This window comes from Mandrillus leucophaeus, unplaced genomic scaffold, assembly GCF_000951045.1.
Source record: "Mandrillus leucophaeus isolate KB7577 unplaced genomic scaffold, Mleu.le_1.0 Scaffold850, whole genome shotgun sequence".
NCBI classification, from domain to species: domain Eukaryota; kingdom Metazoa; phylum Chordata; class Mammalia; order Primates; family Cercopithecidae; genus Mandrillus; species Mandrillus leucophaeus.
In genome coordinates, this window is record NW_012109253.1 from 814,627 (window position 1) to 834,029 (window position 19,403).

At 40.8% G+C, this 19,403-nt stretch overlaps 1 protein-coding gene across 5 annotated transcripts in view; it reads left to right on the forward strand.

Moving 5' to 3' along the window:
- NCEH1 (neutral cholesterol ester hydrolase 1) overlaps positions 1–6,952 on the forward strand; it is a 119,625-nt gene extending 112,673 nt beyond the window's left edge. For all 5 annotated transcript variants that reach the window (XM_011968618.1, XM_011968619.1, XM_011968621.1 and 2 more), the window contains 2 exons: positions 1,537–1,708; positions 3,526–6,952. In XM_011968618.1, the coding sequence (XP_011824008.1) occupies positions 1,537–1,708; positions 3,526–4,143 (790 nt within the window). In that variant the 3' untranslated portion in view covers positions 4,144–6,952. The remainder of the gene's footprint in view (positions 1–1,536; positions 1,709–3,525) is intronic.
- Positions 6,953–19,403: the final 12,451 nt, after the last annotated feature.

Genomic DNA, 19,403 nt, shown 5'->3' on the forward strand with positions numbered 1-19,403 from the left:
TATTTTTATTAGAAACGGGGTTTCACTATGTTGGCCAGGCTGGTCTTGAATTCCTGATCTCAAGTGATCCACCCACCTCAGCCTCCCAAAGTGCTGGGATTACAGATGTGAGCCACCGTTCCCAGTCCAATAAGCTGGATTTTAGATGGTGGAAAATAAATGTCCTTATTTAGAGTAGCTTAGAAAAAATTAGTTTGTGAAAATAAGTATGCTAATTATAAGATGGAAATCAAAAGTTTGAGTCTTCACTGACTGTTATTAGGTTTTAATTAGGTAATTAGCTTTTATCCTACCTAATTTTGGTCTGTTTTTGAGTTTTTACAAATCAAGTAACTTTTGTATGCCTTAGTTTCTTCGTTTGCAAAACGAAGGTATGTTAATACTCAAAAGAGATTTATTGGATGGATGATTATGTGCCCCTCACATTGGCAGATACTGGAAACACAGTAATGAATAAAACATAGTTCCTGATATCAGAGAACACAGTCTTTAGGAAAAACACAAATACTTTTCAAATAAACCAATAAGAACAGTGAGTGACATACCCTGGCACATAGAAATATCAAGGAATATTAGCCAGTTCAAGCCCAGAAGCAAGTGGAGATATGACCAAGGAAGGTGACCTAGAGGAGGCCAAACCCTCCAGTTAAGGCTTAAAAGATGAGTGAGAATTAATAAGCAAAAGAGGAGAATATGGAGTGGAAGGGAACTCTAAACCAAGATTGCCAATGTGGATGTGTAAGATAATATTATGGGTGGGGCATTTGACAAAACCAGAGCTTTTTGGGAGTCTTAAAGGGATATGAATTCTGCTAGGTGTACAGATAGGATTCCAAAGGATTCTGATCTTGCAAAGTGGAGCCAGTTGGAGGAGCCCCAGAAGTATCCCCGAGGGCCTGCTCTAGGCTGTCTGGAAAACTTAGCTTCCCTTTTGCAGGTTAACAACTGGCCTTTTAGTTACAGTCTTCCAGGTAGTGAATGCATTGCTTGGTTTTAATGTCAGGCTAGTATGGACCTCTCCAGTGAAGTACAATTTTATTACATGAAGTAAATGATGGACCATTAAATGAGAGACCAATGAAGTGGTTAATGCTGCCAAGTCACCTTTTAACCCAGAGACATTATGAATGGAACACTGACTTCCAGAAATAAAATTCTAAAATCTATTATGGTGCTATCCATGTCTTTGCAATGAACCTCCGTCCACCTTTTACCTTTTACTTTGAAATTTTATTTTGGTTGTTCTTGGTGGTAAGTAGGTTTGGTTTGGTGGCTGATAGTTTAAAGAAAAATAGTACTATTACTGACACAAAATCATCACATTTTAAACTAAGTATTTGATTTGCAAGAAAATGGTTTATATTTATATTTTATTATTTTTTTCTTTTTCATACAGTAAGATGAATACAGTAATTCCATTGAATCAATTTCTTATCTATTTATTTCCAGATTTAAAAGAATCAGTTTGTCTCTAAACTTTAAATGTCCCCAAAACTTGGCAAAGGCCTTAAATGAATACAACTTTTGTTTTTACAGATACAGGCTAGTTCCAAAGGTTTATTTTCCTGAGCAAATTCATGATGTTGTACGGGCCACAAAATATTTCCTGAAGCCAGAAGTCTTACAGAAGTATATGGTTGATCCAGGCAGAATTTGCATTTCTGGTGACAGTGCTGGTGGAAATCTGGCTGCTGCCCTTGGACAACAGGTAACACCACTGTCCTAAGGTGCTGGTGGATTGAGTGGTGCATGATAAGGTCCAGCAGACCAACACACCCTCCATTATGTGTGGCAAAGGCATAGCTGGGTGGGCTGGTCACTAGATGGCCAAATTGTTCATGCGATTACACTTGTAGAGCTCTCAGAGATCTTGCTGAAGTAGAAAGATGGGTCATTGGAGGAAGTGTCACCTATGAGACTTTGTAAAGTCCCTGATTACAGTCAGTGTTAGAGAAGGGCTGACATCCCTTGCTTCTCAGGGCTATGTATGGAACTCAAGTGTCCCCTGCTCCTTTTTCATGTTTGACTTACAAAGCAGAGTATTTTTGCTTAAATTCCAGTTCCTAAGATTATTCCTTACAACTTTGAACCACATTAAAACCTTAAAATTTGTTTCCCCAACTTTTTCTTAACGCAAAAGAAAAAAAATTAAACAATTCAGCCATTTAACTATTATCTTACACGTTACTATGAGTTTCACCTGATTGAATTCTTTAAAACTATGTCTAGCTCTAATAGCACCCCAATTTTTTTGGCAGCTGGGAAAAAGCACGTTTTCTTCCTGTTCTGGATGAAATAACTTAAGACATCTTTGTCGTCTCACCTCCAAATTTCATTTGGTGTCCTCAAATACCATCTGTCATTCTAATTATGAGGTACCTTGGTTTCTAACTCTTTTGTTGTAATTCAAGAACTTGATTTTCCATTTGGCATTGGCAAGGTTTTCATCCACATGTGGTCACAAGAGAGTCTTGGCTCAGTGGAGAGAACATACTTGGCTTTCAAGCCAGACAGCACTGGAATCTAACCCAGGACTCACCCTTGAGTGTTGAGGGGCCCTGGATAAGTCCCTTAACTTCTCTGAGCCTCAGAAAAATGAGGACGATGTCATCTGATTGCAGGGCTGTTGCAAGGACTTGGCGAGGTGATGTGTATACAATTTTTGGCACATATTCAAAGTACTATTTACTGACCATTCATGTTTTGGAAAGCAGTCACATCTCACCTGGGTTTCTAAAGTCCAGGTATGAAGCAGAAGTGTATGGCTAAAGTTACCTTGAAGATCATTTAGTTTTCTATGAAGCTTTGTGACTCGTTAGCTTTCTTTTAGATGTTACAGGACAAATACATAATTTTGCACACTAGAATTACAAAATGGAGCAATATTAACACGATGGGGAGGCGTGGGGGGACTGAAATCTGTTGAGGTAGGGGACTCATTCACATTCCCATGACAACTTCACTCTATGGCATATGCTCATTATGTAGAATGGAGGGTACATTGACAGAACTGTTTAAATTCTCTCACCAAGCATGAAGATGCTCACCAGAAGACATACCCTGAGGTCCTACTAAAACACTCAGGAGTCTCATAATCTGTTTAACTTTTTTCTGCCCCTCTCTTCTGGAAGAGTAGGACTAATTTTTTTTCTCCCTAGGAAGTCATGACCTTTTTTTGGGAGTTTTGTAGGGAATAAAAAATTAAAGAAGGTTCATACACTATCCATTCATAATACCCAGGTGTCTTAACTGCCTAAAGATAGATACAAGTACAGGGTTCACTCAAAACTGTGAGTTGTAAACATCATACCTTTCTTAGTTAAGTATCTAGCAGCTTGATAGGGTGGTGATGGTAACGATGGAGAATCATTTTTAAAACTATATTATTTATACAGTGCCTGGTAGAAATGTAACACTTATACCATTGACAGATTCAGAGCAACACATTAAGCTACTCTATAGGGTATGGTTCCTATAAAAGAAGGCATGCAAAATGAAATAATGCATTTGCTTCCTCTTCTCTAGTTTACTCAAGATGCCAGCCTAAAAAATAAGCTCAAACTGCAAGCTTTAATTTATCCGGTTCTTCAAGCTTTAGATTTTAACACACCATCTTATCAGCAAAATGTGAATACGCCAATCCTGCCCCGCTATGTCATGGTGAAGTATTGGGTGGACTACTTCAAAGGCAACTATGACTTTGTGCAGGCAATGATCATTAACAATCACACTTCACTTGATGTGGAAGAGGCTGCTGCCCTCAGGGCCCGTCTAAACTGGACATCCCTCTTGCCTGCATCCTTCACAAAGAACTACAAGCCTGTTGTACAGACCACAGGCAATGCCAGGATTGTCCAGGAGCTTCCTCAGTTGCTGGATGCCCGCTCTGCCCCACTCATTGCAGACCAGGCAGTGCTGCAGCTCCTCCCAAAGACCTACATTCTGACATGTGAGCATGATGTTCTCAGAGACGATGGGATCATGTATGCCAAGCGTTTGGAGAGTGCCGGTGTGGAAGTGACCCTGGATCACTTTGAGGATGGCTTTCACGGATGTATGATTTTCACTAGCTGGCCCACCAATTTCTCAGTGGGAATCCGGACTAGGAATAGTTACATCAAGTGGCTGGATCAAAACCTGTAAAGGAGCAAAACTTCCAGAAGCCTCGAGACCCTCTTGACCTCCTACACCTGCTTTGGAAAGACGTGCACTTTTTAGCCGACTAATTCTTCCTCTCATCCCCCTCTACATGTGAGTTGTGGAGTCTCTATTCCATAACTGAAGTCTTTATGATAACCTAATTTTTAAAAATGAATTTGACTAACTTAAGTGCAAAACATCTGAATTTGGTTCCCAGAGTGGGCCAATCTCTCTGTTCTTGTTATTTTAGCCAACTATACTCATACCTACAGCTACAGAAAGCAGGACTAGGAACTGGAAATAACTTTGGGTCCTGCCTTCATCAAGACGTTCTTTTTAGAAGCAGTTCTTCCAGCTCTGGATGACAGACTGACCTTTAATAAGAAGAAAACGAGGACTCCTCAATTCTGCTAGAGTTAACCTTGAGTTCAGAGCAGTGTTAAATGTGCGCGCTTTCAGGTCAGTGCAGGGGACCAAGTACCCTCTGTTTTCTCGTGAATGGATGGTTTTGTTTCCTATGGGAATTTTGGCAAAGGTTTTCTAGGAAGAACAAGTTTCTTAAAGGACTTCCTTCCTCTAGAATACTATTCATTTTATGAGATCACTATCTGTAAGTCCAGTTGGATTACAGGGATACTTGAAAGTTACTTTCTACTACTATTATTAGAAAATATGAAGTCGCATGCACTGGATGTCTGTATATCATTAGGTTTTTGTTGTTTTTTGGTTATGCTGTCCCCCTTCTCCCTGGGGAGATCTTTGGGAGCAAATTTATTTAGATTTAGAGTAAACTTTTCATTATAGAGCAAGTAAAAACAGACAAATGAAACAACCTAGTGTTTCACATAAAAATACTTCTGACATAAAGTACCAAGAGCAGCGTGAATATATTTGGCATAGTCAAAAAAGAAAATATATTTAATATTAGTTCAAAATTGTGAAAAATACCTTTAGAGGTCTAGTCTATTCTTGAAAACTCAATTTTTTTCACTTATATGGCGTTAAAATGGAGCTATTTTGCTACAATATAATGTATTGTTTATTTTTTTAAGTTATTTAATGTTAATATACATAGCTAGACTTAAGGTTTTTCAGAAATATGTCCGTAATAAATATCGAAAACAATGGTATTTTTTAAAAAATTGCCTTAGGGTTTTAAAATCTTCCCTACAGTTATAACCACATGTAATTTTGTGGAAATGATATAATAGCTATTAATACTACTATAACATAGGCATAAATATTTTCATGTTTATATGCATATACAAGTTAAGATAATTAGAAACTATGACTGCACCTAGTAAAGTCATCTAAGTTTATAGTTCAGTAGCTTAGGCAGGACACACACTGCTCATCTCTGCTTTTTAGGATCAGAGGAACACAAGCTCATGTTCTTGAGTGAAGGGCGTACACTGGTACCTGGTGGTGCTTAGATCCCCCATTTCCTCCTTCCAGCCAGGTCTGGAAGTTTCAACAGCTCAAGCTTAACTTCATGTAAAGTCTTCACTGCCAGTGGGAACATCTTTGACACAAGACACTCCAATTCTGATTTGTGTTGAGGATCTCTGCCTGCCTTCCTGCCATCCTTCCTTCTTCCCCAGTCCATGCTACTGTTAGGGGCTGTAGAGAGCAGCAGTAGAGCTGAGTAATGATACAGTACACCACGGAGAGAAAGTAGAACCATTTCACTCCTGGGAAGAACGAGTATTTCCCACTTCCAGCAATCAAATAACAAATGAAAATTTGCATACTTATTGATGTATTGTATGAGCCAGTAGCATTTTATGTACAAAACAGAAGTCAGTGCAACAGTATGTATGTGTGCCTGTGTGTGTATAAAAATAACCATTGAAGCTAACTTGCTAATGTACTTAGGCAAGCCACTTATCATCTCTGGGCCTCGTCTTTCCTCCCTCTAAAATCAAAGAGCTGAATTATGTGATCCTTGAGGTCTCTTCCACCTATAATACCAACTGTCTTGTCAGACTGGCAAATTATATTGGCCTCTTCTTATGTGGTGGTTTTTTGGTAGGTCATAGTTCCTTATACACAGACACCTACATCATCGAAGGTCTTTTTTTTTCCCTAAAAAAAATGGGATTTTAGTTCTTATTCTATGGTAACTACCCTCCTCATATATTGGAAGGAACCAATATTTGGACCTTATTTTGAGGTTGTCTGTCTCAAAGAAAAAGAAAATAAAATGTATACACAGGGTTCCTTAAATTGACATTTTTCCCGAGAATTGTGAGCCAAAGCCTATAGTAATTACAGGCAACAAATGATTCCCGATCTCTAAAAGGCTCTCTCAGATGAAAAGGGAGTAAAGGAAAAAAGAGGTCAACCACTGTTTCTGATAAAGCACTTGAGTTTCATTGTTCTTTTAGTGTTTATTCTTATAAAAAATGTTTGTTTACAGTCTGCAGATTGATTTTTTTTTAGTACTGTGGCTTTGTTTTCCTATTTTATGAAAAAAAGATAATCTTTTTGTAAAATTGTCTGTGAAATATGAACATTAATATATAAAGAAAAACCTTGAAGTGCTGTATAGTGAAGTATAAATTAATGTTTTCTTGATTTCTGAAGAACTTAAGACTATTATATAATTATCTTGGTGGATCTATTTTATGCATGACCTTTTAACCTTTGACTTTGCTTATTTCCCACTACGAAGGGGAAGGTAGATTTTATGAACGATTTTAATAGCAAATATATTTTATAAAATGAAAATCCAGTGTGGAGGTAGCAAAGCATATATCTGTTCTGAATCATGTTTGGAAATAAAATCGCTCCATCTGGGAATGTGCTTTCATTTCCCCGTCTCATTTTCTGTTTCCCATTTGAAAACAGTGTTCTCTTCTCTTCTTTCTGCATGCCAAATTGCTAGCCACAATTATCTCCAAATCTTCTACCCACTGGAGTACTCCAGCTGTCTTTCCTTTAAAGGTGGTTCAGTGGCCTCCTTGATGACATTCGTTTCATGTCTGGATACAGGATGTGTTGCCCTACTTTGGACTTGCTAGAGTATTCATAAAAGCCAGGCAGGCCCTGGGACTATTTGGGGACCTTCGAGACGCATATTAGGAAAGGATGATCATAATGCCAAGAGTTTGAGCTGAATTGTTTCATCCAAAGCATCACTATCACTGAACACAGGTTCTCAAACTGACCCTGTCATTACAAATAAATCTAATGATTTCACATTTGAGTTTATTATGCCTAGTTTATGTCAATACCATAGGGATTTATAAAACTTTTTTTCAGAGTAAATTGTTTATATTCTAAATGATCCACATACAAGTGTGTAAATTTGGTTTTCCTATTCTGTTATAGTTACTTTCATCTTCCCTAACAGAACCTCTTGGTGTGTGGTTTTATTTGGCTGGATGGATCCACAAACAGCTCCAACACATCTCCTTTGGGACATTTAAATGTAAACTGTATGTGTGTTTTAATATTGCTTTTCTTGTTATTTTCATTCTCTCTTTATCCCCTATGTTTTTAATTTTTTAATAACTCAGATTTTCTAATGGACCCCCTATTGAAACATCTAGAAGATACGGATATCAGTACCAGATGCCTCAAATCCCAAAGACTGAAAATGTAAATATGATTTCTAATAGGGACACACGGTAGCTCAGTGCTGTCAGTACATTTTGTGTCATCAGAGTGAGAGAGGCTGGCGACATCATTTGCACGTGTCTTCGTTTGAAAGGCTCCTCTCCCAGATTTTCTCAATGCTGGCTCATTGGCATTTTCGATTAAATGCCCCTGCCTCAGAGAAGTCCACCTCAGCCAGCCAATCTGCCCAACCCTCCCAGTCACCACCGCTCTCCCCATCCCCCAGCCCTCTCATCTGATTGCGACACTGATTGTTGCTGTTTTCCGTCTCACTTCTGATGATCATGTCTGTATGTATGTGCTTGTCTTCTTTTCTCCCCATGCTTATTTGTAAGCTCCACAAGGGCAGGAACTTTGTCTTCCTTGGCCATTCCTGTTTTCTCAGCACTTAGAACAGGGCACACAGTAGACTTTGAAAAAATGATTTTGAAGCCTCCTTCCTGAGTGTGTTGCTTCGCTGTAACTGCCATTTGCCATGTTCTTCTCTTTTTTGGGAGAGGGAGAGGGAGAGGACATGGTCTGAGTCTCGCTCTGTCTCCCAGGCTGGAGTGCAGTGGCAGGATCTCGGCTGACTGCAACCTCCGCCTCCCAGGTTCAAGCGATTCTCCTGCCTCAGGATCCCAAGTAGCTGGGATGACAGGCATGTGCCACTGTGCTCGGCTTATTTTTGTATTTTTAGTACAGATGGGATTTCACCACGTTGGCCAGGCTAGTCTCAAACTTCTGACCTCAAGTGATCCACCTGCCTCAGCCTCCCAAAGTGCTGGGATTATAGGTGTGAGCCACCACACCTGGCCTGAGTGGTTTTTTTAAAGTTGATTTTGAATAGGCCGGGCACAGTGGCTCACGCCTGTAATTCCAGCACTTTGGGAGGCTGAGGCGGGCAGATCACGAGGTCAGGAGATTGAGACCATCCTGGCTGACATGGTGAAACCCTGTCTGTACTAAAAATGCAAAAAATTAGCCGGGCGTGGGGGCGGGCGCCTCTAGAACCAGCTACTCCGGAGGCTGAGGCAGGAGAATGGCGTGAACCCGGGAGGCGGAGCTTGCAGTGAGCCGAGATCGTACCACTGCACTCCAGTCTGGGTGACAGAGCGAGACTCCATCTCAAAAAAAAAAAAAGAAAGTTGATTTTGAATAAATCCTCACCAAGAAAAATTAAACTTATAAGAATTAGGGTATTATTGCCCTTCTTTTAATTAGAAGTAAGTTATGTTAAATATAATTAAGACTAAAAAGTAAATATTTTCAAACAAAATTAAACAACTGAAAGGAAGCCCTGTTTTTAACTACCAAATTTTAAAGCAAAAAGTGCTTTTGAATGAAGTTCTTTTGGCTTTTCCCACAACTGTAGTCTGTTCTAGATTTTTCTCAGCAGATAGTTTTTGCTATGTTGAATAAACCATTGTAAGCTGCACTAAAAGAATGACCTATCTAACATTCTATAAGTGTCCCACGGCATTTTTTTTTTTTTTTTTAAAGATATGGGGTCTCACCATGTAGCCCAGGCTGGTCTCAAACTCCTAGGCTCAAGTAATACTCCCACCTTAGCCTCTCAAAGTGCTGAGATTATAGTGTTACAGTGTTAGCCACTGTGTCCAGCCTGAAGTCCATTTTAGAGTTTGAGAAATTGTAACCAGACAAAGCAATCTACCACCTTTTTTTTTTTTTTTTTTTTTTTTAGATGGAGTGTCGCTCTGTTGCCCAGGCTGGAGTGAAGTGAAACCATCTCGGCTCACTGCAAGCTTTGCCTCCCAGGTTCACACCATTCTGTTGCCTCAGCCTCCTAAGTAGCTGGGACTACAGGCGCCCGCCACCACGCCTGGCTAATTTTTTGTATTTTTAGTAGACATGGGGTTTCACCATGTTAGCCAGGATGGTGTTGATCTCCTGACCTCATGATCCTCCCACCTCAGTCTCCCAAAGTGCTGAGATTACAGGCGTGAGCCACCACGCCTGACCAACAGCAATCTACCACTTTTAAGATGTGGTTTTCTCTTTCTTTTTTCATTTTTTTTAATAGAGAAAATGTTTTATGTTCCAGTTAAATTCATGAAATCAAGAAATAATACTTATTTTGCTTAGCTGCAGGTTAATGTTATTTTAAGTATTGTACTTTAAGATAAATGGTTTACTAAGCTGGGTAACATCTCTCCTGCTTACGTCATTTCCACCACTCTCACAGAATGAAGTTAACTTCCTTCTGGACAAAGTCAGTATTTCAATTTGTGTCCTTAATCCAATTCATTATTGTCCCACTCAAGGACTTGCTAAAGTACCTCCCTTCTCTCCTGTACCTTTAACTCTCTGTTTCTACTTACTCCCTCCTCTTAGCTCTATAAATATAGTCAAATTTGTCCTCTCAACAAAAAACTCCCCTTTGACTTTTATTTTCCTTCTGGCCCAAACACTGAATTGTCTATCGTTTTAAAAGTTGACAAATATCAACATCACAAAATTCTACTTCATGCGATTTCCATTAAAGAAAAATTTTTGTGTGCGTACACACACACCACATACACCAAAGAAGTTGTTAAAATTACACATGATGCAATAGGGGTTTTGTTATCTATTGCCAAGCAACAAATTATTATGCAACTTGCAATTTAAAACAGTCATTTGTTGTCTCAGAATTCTGGGTGGACTAAGCTTAGCTTGGCAGACTATCTGCTAAACTTGGTGTTGCCTGGGACTGCAAACTTCGGAGTCCCACTGAGCTAGAACCTCCATGATGGCTCACTACAAGGCTGGCAGTGGTGCTCACTGTTGGTTGACTGCCTTGGATCTCCTTTACATGGCTTTCCCTTCTGAATTGTAATTCTAAAAGTATGGCATCTGGATTCCAAGACAGAACATTCTCAATGTGCAAAAGCGAAAAGCTTTTTGTCTTCTAAGGTCCAGATATGGAAGTTATTCAGCATCACTTCCACCATATTCAGTTGATCAAAGCAAATTACAGGTCCAGCCCAGATTTAAGGAGAGGGGAAACAGACACTACCACACAATGGAGGGAGTGATTAAGACTTTATAGCCGGTTTTTTTTTTTTTTTTTTGAGACAGAGTCTCACTGTGTCACCCAGGCTGGAGTGCAGTGGCACAATCTCAGCTCACTGCAACCTCTGCCTCCCGGATTCAAGCAATTCTCCTGCCTCAGCCTCCCGAGTAGCTGGGACTACAGGCACGCGCCACCATGCCCAGCTAATTTTTGTATTTTTAGTAGAGACGAGGTTTCATCACGTTGGCCAGGCTGATTTGAACTCCTGACCTTGTGATCCACCCACCTTAACCTCCCAAAGTGCTGGGATTACAGGCGTGAGCCACTGCACCCGGCCTATAGCCATCTTTAATGCACTACAATTCTTTCCAGAAGAGAATTCCACTTTGATTAGTCATTGATAAGAACAAAATTCTCTTTGTACATTTTTTATGTCTAATGATTGAGAAAATTTTTCAGATTCACTCTGACCCCAAACATTTCTAACATTGTTTTTGTTACACTCTGCTGAAATGTCTTTTGCTGGGTGCCATTGAATAAGTTCACATTGCAATACATACACCCTCTACTTCAGCAGAGTATAGGATGGGATCTTCCTGGAAGCTGTTCCTCTACTGGATAAGTCAACAATAACTTAACCGAAGCAGCTGCAAGTAACAAATACATCCTAAACTCAAGCTAAATGTATCCCTAGCTCAGTTTTTCCTTAGGGGATCCCCAAAATGCCTGTAGCCACTCCAAGCCATCTAACGTGGGGAATCACAATGGAGGAGAAGTTGTGGTGAGAAGAGTCAGTGATACTAACTGGAGTTACAAAGTATTTTTACCTATGTGTGTTTTTAAAAAGCAGTATCTTGTGTCCCTATAAAAGGGACCTATTCAGATAAAGGGCCCTAAACTCAAGTTTGATGGTAAATATGTGAATGCACAAGATTCAGATTCACACATTCACCCTCCTTCCAGATGCCTCTCCTGAACCATACTTAGGCCCACCAGGGCAGCAAGCCTCAATCTAAATGCATTCATTACCTTCTTCCCTGCAGTACCATGGCATTATACGGTCCCTATGTCATTTAATTGTATCACCTTCTCTTCAGTTACCCAAGCTAGAATTATAAGTTTTATTTATTTCCTCCAGTCCTTCAACTTTCAATCACCAAGCCCAATCAGTTTTACTTCCTAAATATTTCCCAGCACCATTCCCTATTTTTTTCCATCCCTGGACACACTGCTTTACTTGAGTCATCACTTCTTGCCCAATCAATTGCAATAACTCTCTAACTACTTTTCTTGTCTCCCTCAATTTCATGTTCCTCAAATGTATCCCCTCCACAGCAGCAAAAGCGATGAATTAAAATTCACACCTGAAAACATATTTCTCAGCTTCAAGTCCTTTTGCCTGCTGGCAGGTTTCAAGCCACTTAATGTTACATGCCCAGCTCTCCCTCGTGACCTAGCCCCTGCCCACCTCTGCAGCAGCAGTTCCTTACATATGGTCTGGGGACCCCTTGGGAGCCGACAAAATCTAAACTATTTTCATAATACTATGTTATTTGCCTTTGTCACTTTTTCTTTCATGAGTGCACAGTGGAGTCCTCCAGCAGCTACAGACACGTGATGTTGCAACAGATCCAAGGCAGAAGCAGGTGTGAGAATCCAGCTGTCTCTAGTTAAGCTGGACATTAAAGAGATTTGTAGGCCCAGACGTGGTGGCTCACGCCTGTAATCCCAGCACTTTGGGAGGCCGAGGTGGGTGGATGATCTGAAGTCAGGAGTACGAGACCAATCTGGCCAACATGGATAAACCTCGTCTCTACTAAAAATACAAAAATTAGCTGGGCGTGGTGGCAGGTGCCTGTAATCCCAGCTACTCGGGAGGCTGAGGCAGGAGAATGGCGTGAACCCTGGAGGCGAACTTGCAGTGAGCCGAGATCGCGCCACTGCCCTCCAGCCTGGGCGACAGAGCCAGAGTCCATCTCAAAAAAAATAAATAAATAAAAACTGGGCGCAGTGATGCACACCTCAGCACTTTGGGAGACAAAGGCAGGGGGATCACTTGAGGTCAGGAGTTCGAGACCAGCCTGGCCAATGTGATAAACCCCGTCTCTACTGAAAATACAAAAATTAGCTGGGCATGGTGGCAGATGCCTGTAATCCCAGCACTTTGGGAGGCCAAGGCGGGCGGATCACAAGGTCAGGAGATCGAGACCATCCTGGCTAACATGGATAAACCTCGTCTCTACCAAAAATACAAAAAAATTAGCTGGGCATGGTGGTGCATACTTGTAATCCCAGCTACTCAGGAGACTGGGGAATCGCTTGAAAACCTCGTCTCTACTAAAAATACAAAAATTAGCTGGGCGTGGTGGCAGATGCCTGTAATCCCAGCACTTTGGGAGGCTGAGGCGAGCAGATCACGAGGTCAGCAGATCGAGACCATCCTGACTAACACGGTGAAACCCCTCCTCTTCCAAAAATACAAAAAATTAGCCGGGCCTGGTGGCGGGCACCTGTAGTCCCAGCTACTCGGGAGTCTGAGGCAGGAGAATGGCGTGAACCCGGAACCCCGAACTTGCAGTGAGCCGAGATCGCGCCACTGCCCTCCAGCCTGGGCGACAGAGCCAGAGTCCATCTCAAAAAAAATAAATAAATAAAAATAAACAGCAATAAATGAAGCCCACATAAACAAAAGCACTTCGTAGGGGAGGGGAAGGGTCCTCAATAATGTTTAAAATTGTAAAGTCTTGAGACTGAAATGTTTGAGAGCTGCTGCTCTGTAGCATCCTCTCCTGGCCGTCCCTACACATCCTGCTGTGTACAGCCAGCCAACCCGGAACTTCTCACCGTGGTTCTGCTTGTGTTCCGCACACACATCATGTTCTCTTACCTAACACCCTTCCCTGTCCTTAGAGTGCCTTTCTATGTTCTTGTATTTCTTTGCCAACCTCCTCCAGGAGCCTTTCCTAACTCCTTTCTCAGGAGGATTTAGGGGTCGTTCCTCAGGTCTCACATTGCACTCCACACATGACATGCTAATTGTCTGCAGGTAGGTCTGACTCCCTCACAAGAGTAGGACCCTTGATGTGGGGGTCACGTCAGCCTCACCTCTGTGACCCCAATGCCTGACATGGTGCCCCTTGTAAGAACTCAATAAATCTTTGATGAACAACTGACTGTATTATTCTTCTTCCTGTTAACAACGCATAGTTTTCAGGCTATGTAAAATAATGCCTGATACTTTTGTATATATTTGCTTATTTATATTCTTGAGAGAAAATATCTGGGGCTTTTTTTCCTGCATATGTTTTCCTTCTACTAATGTACTGAAAATCTCATTTGGTTAAAGAATGAAATTCCAAAGCCCACAATACAATAGATGTTTAAAAACTTAAAGCCATTGCCAGTAGAGGGCGCCTTAAAAGTCAATGGCATTCGCCATCCCACATACGCTGCAGTTTGTGTTTTGTGTTTTGTCTGGATTCTTTTTCTTTTCTTTCTCTCTCTCTCTTTTTTTTTTTTTTACAAAAAAGAAAAGATTTATCAATAGCTTTCTTGTACTTTTTGTAAAAGGTCAATAAAAGTCATAGTTCATCACAGGATTAAGTTGGGTTGTTTTTTATAAAATAGAATTTAAAATTCTCATAACTACCTGATTAAAAAAATAACTGAGTTCTCAAAACTAACAAAACAGGACTTGCATTAATCCTTTGTTGAAATGTGACTCACCTCTCTGCTTCCCAAAGTGTTTTTTTTTTTTTAACATGCTTTTATTCAAGGTAGATATTTGCCATCCCTTTGCAGAAAGGCTAACAGAACAATGGTGTTCTGCATTTTTGAAGGACCATTTAGTATAGCAGGAAATGTATGACCTTTATCTTTTCGTTCTGTTTGCTGGCAAACCCCAGGCACCCAGCACTGCATTATAGAAAAACTGCCTTTGAAAACAACAAATAAGGCAGGGAGGGTGGCCTTCAAAAGCTGGGGCACAGGTTCCAGCAAACAACATCCAGCCGTGATGTTTGTGGAACTGCCATATTTTAAAAAACACACATAAAATGATTAAGAAGGAAAACCTCACCATTCATTTCATGTAGAAGAGAGGAAATGTCATGAACTAAAATTTGGGAAACTATAATTCCAGTTCCAGCTCTGCCAGTAAATATCTCGGTACATTTAAGTTTTTGTTGGTGCTTTGTGTTCCCCATTTTAAAAGTCATTTTATCTGAACCTCTTTCTTACTCCCCCTAAATACTTGAAACAGCTTATAATTAAACAAAAAATATAATGAAATTGTGACACAGAAATAGTAGCTCTGTATTAGTGCGCTTTCACACTGCGATAAAGAATACCTGAGACTGGGTAATTTATGAACAAAGGAGGATTAATTGACTCACAGTTCTGCGTGACTGGGGAGGACTCAGGAAACTTACAATCATGGCAGAAAGTGAAGGGGAAACAAGGCACATCCTACATGGTGTCAGGAGGGAGAGAAGAGCACGAAAGGGGAAGAGTCTCACACTTATCAAACAACCAGATCTTGTGGGAGAAATCTCTTACGATCATGAGAACAGCATGGGGGAACCACCCCCATGGTCCAATCACCTCCCACCGGGTCCCTCCCTCGACACCTGGGGATTACAATTTGGATTACAATTAAAAATGAGATTTGGGTGGGGACACAGAGCCAAACCATATCAGGCTCATAGCCAAAGACAAGAACAAAAATATGCTAACTAGAAAAATCAGTTTCTGTGGTTGAACTTCCAGTTTGACCCTGAGGACCCTGGCAGTCAAGGCAGAAAGTATAAAATATAGTCAGTGACTCAGTCTTTATTTTAGACAGGAAGAACTCTTCCAATTTCTCAGAGTTAATCATCTTCTTCTTTTTTTTTTTTTTTTTTTTTTTTTTGAGACAGAGCCTCACTCTGTCGTGCAGGCTGGAGTGCAGTGACGTGATCTCGGCTCACTGCAACCTCTGCCTCACAGGTTCAAGTGATTCTCCTGCCTCAGCCTCCTGAGTAGCTGGAATTATAGGCATGCGACACCATGTCTGGCTAATTTTTGTATTTTAAGTAGAGACGAGGTTTCACCACATGTTGGTCAGACTGGTCTCGAACTCCTGACCTCAGGTGATCCACCCGCCTTGGCCTCCCAAAGTGCTGGGATTACAGGCATAAGCCACCGTGCCCGGCCATTGATCATCTTTCCTTAGCACTAAATTCTAAAAGAAAATCCTGACATGTGACCTACTGAATAATGTCCTCTATTATTTTAAAGCAATACAGCAGGAACTTTCATGTAACTACTTATTTAATGAACTTCAATGAGAACTGTGGATGTGACTTTAAACATCAGTGTAACCATATATCGAATCAATGAAAGTAATAGTGTTTGTCCTACTACTTGTCTCTAAGGACTATTAAAAATAAAGCCATAGAAAGGCAATTTAAAAAGGTTTGAGTTAAGGCAAACTCAAATGTTAGATATTATCATATATATCCCTAGATGTGTATTGATGATAAGATAATCTGCTTTCTGATTTTCTTTTATTGGGGCTAAGGGAAAAAAAGAAAATGTTAGAGGTGCGTATGAAAATTATTAAAGATTGACTGGGCGTGCTGGCTCATGCCTGTAATCCCAGCACTTTGGGAGGTCGAGGCAGGTGGATCACCTGACTTTGGGAGTTCAAGACCAGCCTGACCAACATGAAAAACCCTATTTCTACTAAAAATACAAAATTAGCCAGGCATGGTGGCACATGCCTGTAGTCCCAGCTACTCAGGAGGCTGAGGCAGGAGAATCGCTTGAGCCTGGGAGGCAGAGGTTGTGGTGAGCCTAGATCACGTCATTGCACTCCACCCTGGGCAACAAGAGCAAAACTCCATGTCAAAAAAAAAAAAAAAAAATCAAGAAAATTATTAAAAGTTATACAGAAAGTTGTTAATTTGTTACCTCTGAGGACTGGGAACAGAGATCCTAAGGGAAGACAAACTTTTTCCCCCAGTTTGCTACCCTCTGAAACATTTGAATTTTTTATTAAAAAATTTTTTAGAGACAGTGTCTGGCTATGTTCCCCAGGCTGGAGCACAGTCATTATTCATCGGCATGATCATTGTGCACTACAGCTTCAAACCTGTGGCGTTGAGTGAACCTCCCACCTCAGCCTCCCCAGTAGCTGGCCAAGTGTGCACGCCTGTTACCTGGCTTTGAATTTTTCATGACGATTCATTATTTCTTATTTTGAAAAGGGAAAGAAAAGTTGGTTTACCCATAACTAATACTCTGTACAAAATCTACAAAAGGACTCAAAATATCCATTTTAGTTTTCTTTTAGTCATGATTTAGTTCATCACTTGGCAAACTATCTCTTGCAAAAAAACACTTACTCAAGATAGCTTAAGTAGAGAGAGGTATATCTTAGGGATACAACCAAAAATCTCCTGGACATCCAAGATCACAAAATAAAGGAAAGTTTTCCCCTCAGAGGGCTTGATACAGAAAATTCAAGAACCCAGGCTATTTCCTCTTTCTCTCCATGTATCGAAAATGTATAAAAACAAACCAATCATGGATGGGGTATGTCGCCTACTACTGACTTATCATGTCTGTTTCTTAAGCCAGTGTTTGTTGTTGTTGTTTGTTTGTTTTGTTCGTTTGTTTTGAAACAGGGTATGGTTCTGTCATCAAAACTGGAGTGCAGTGGTGCAATCATGGCTCACTGCAGCCTCGACCTCCTGGACCCAAGCAATCTTCCCACCTCAGCCTCCCAAGTAGCTAGGACTATAGACATGCACCACAAGTCCAGCTAATATTTTTACTTTGTAGAGACAACGTCTCACCATGCTGCCCAGACTTAGTGTTTCTCAAAGGTTAACTGGCATATGAATTACTTGGGGACCTTGTTAGATTGCAGGTTCTAATTCAGTAGGTCTAGATGGCCAGAGAGTCTAATTTTCTAATAAACTCCCAGGGATTCCCCTAATGCTGCTGGTCAGCTGACCACACTTTGAATAGCAAGGCCTTACTGCATTTTTTTTTTTTTTTTTTTTGAGAGGGAATCTGATTGGTTGCTAGCCAGCCAATAAATTGGTTGGGTGCAATCATCTGGGGCTTGGGGTACTGCTCATATGCCCAATTAGTGGGAGATATGGTTGGCAGTAGTCTCAGAATGAGAGACATGAGTGGGCAGGCAGCTCAAAATAGATCAAATATTATACCCTTATCTGCATCCAAAGTTGCCACAAACATGATCCAGCTATGAAGAACAGAAAACCCTCTCTCCCTGTTCCAAACCTGCAACAACTCTGAGGAAAGTGGGGCGCTGCCTTCAGACCGATTACAGGTTGTTGCAGGTTTGGAACGGGAAGAGAGGGTTTTCTGTTGTAAGCAACTGGATCTTCCCCTAGGACCTCTGTTCCCAATCCTCAGTGGTAACCAGTTAACCCTTTAGATGATGTGCGTTCTTCCTTCTGGCTTGTTGTAATCTATTTCAGGTGTCTCGAGCTGATGGAGTAAGCAGAGTATATTAGTTTGTTTTCACACAGCTGATAAAGACATACAGGAAACTGGGTAATTTATACAGAAAAAAGAAGTTTAAAGGACTCACAGTTTCACGTGACTGGAGAGGCCTCGCAATCATGGCAGAAGGTGAAAGGCACATCTTATATGGCGGCAGACATGAGAAAATGATGAGAGCCAAGTGAAAGGGGAAACCCCTTATAAAAATATCAGATCTCGTGAAATTTATTTACTACCACAAGAACGTTTTGGGGGAAACAACCCCCATGATTCAATTATCTCCCACAGGATCCCTCCCAAAACATGTGAGAATTATGGGAACTAGAATTCAAGATGAGATTTGGGTGGGGACACAGCCAAGACATATCACAGAAGTTCTCACATGTAAGATGCTGCCCCAGAGATTCTGACTCAGTGAGTCCAGTTTAGGGCCTGAACACTGGGATTCTGAACAAGTTCCAAGGGTCATTCTGATGTATTGATATACCCCAGTTTGAGACTCACTGGACTGAATTTTTTAAAAATATTGCTTTGCATTGGGGTGGAGTTTTAGGGGGTAGTGGATGGGGTTCCTCACATAGAAATGCATATGTAATCATGTTACATCAGTGGTTTTTCAAATCCTCTGGAGGGCTTCTTAAAACACAGATTGTTAGCCCTACCCCAAAAGTTTCTGATTCAGTAGGTCTGGGGTGGGACTCAATGATTTACGTTTTAACAAGGACCCAAGTGATATTGCTGACCCATGCTGCTGTATTCTGAGAGCCCCTGTGTTATGTGGAGCCGCTACTGATGATCACCTGCTTCATAAACAGGATTGGTGGAAATAATGTATGTAAACATTTATAAAATGGTTTAGAGCTATAAAAAATGTCACACAGTACTTGGTGAATTACTCAGAAAAAATGAGTAGAAAATGATTTCTATTATGGCTTTTTGATATTTTTCTTTCTTTTTTTCTTTTTTTGAGTCAGGTTCTCACTCTGTCGCACAGGCTGGGGTACAGTGGTGCCATCTCGGCTTACTGCAACCTCCACCTCCTGAGTTCAAGTGATTCTCCCACCTTAGCTTCCTGGGTAGCTGGGACTACAGGTGCATGTCACCCCGCCTGGCTAGTTTTTGTATTTTT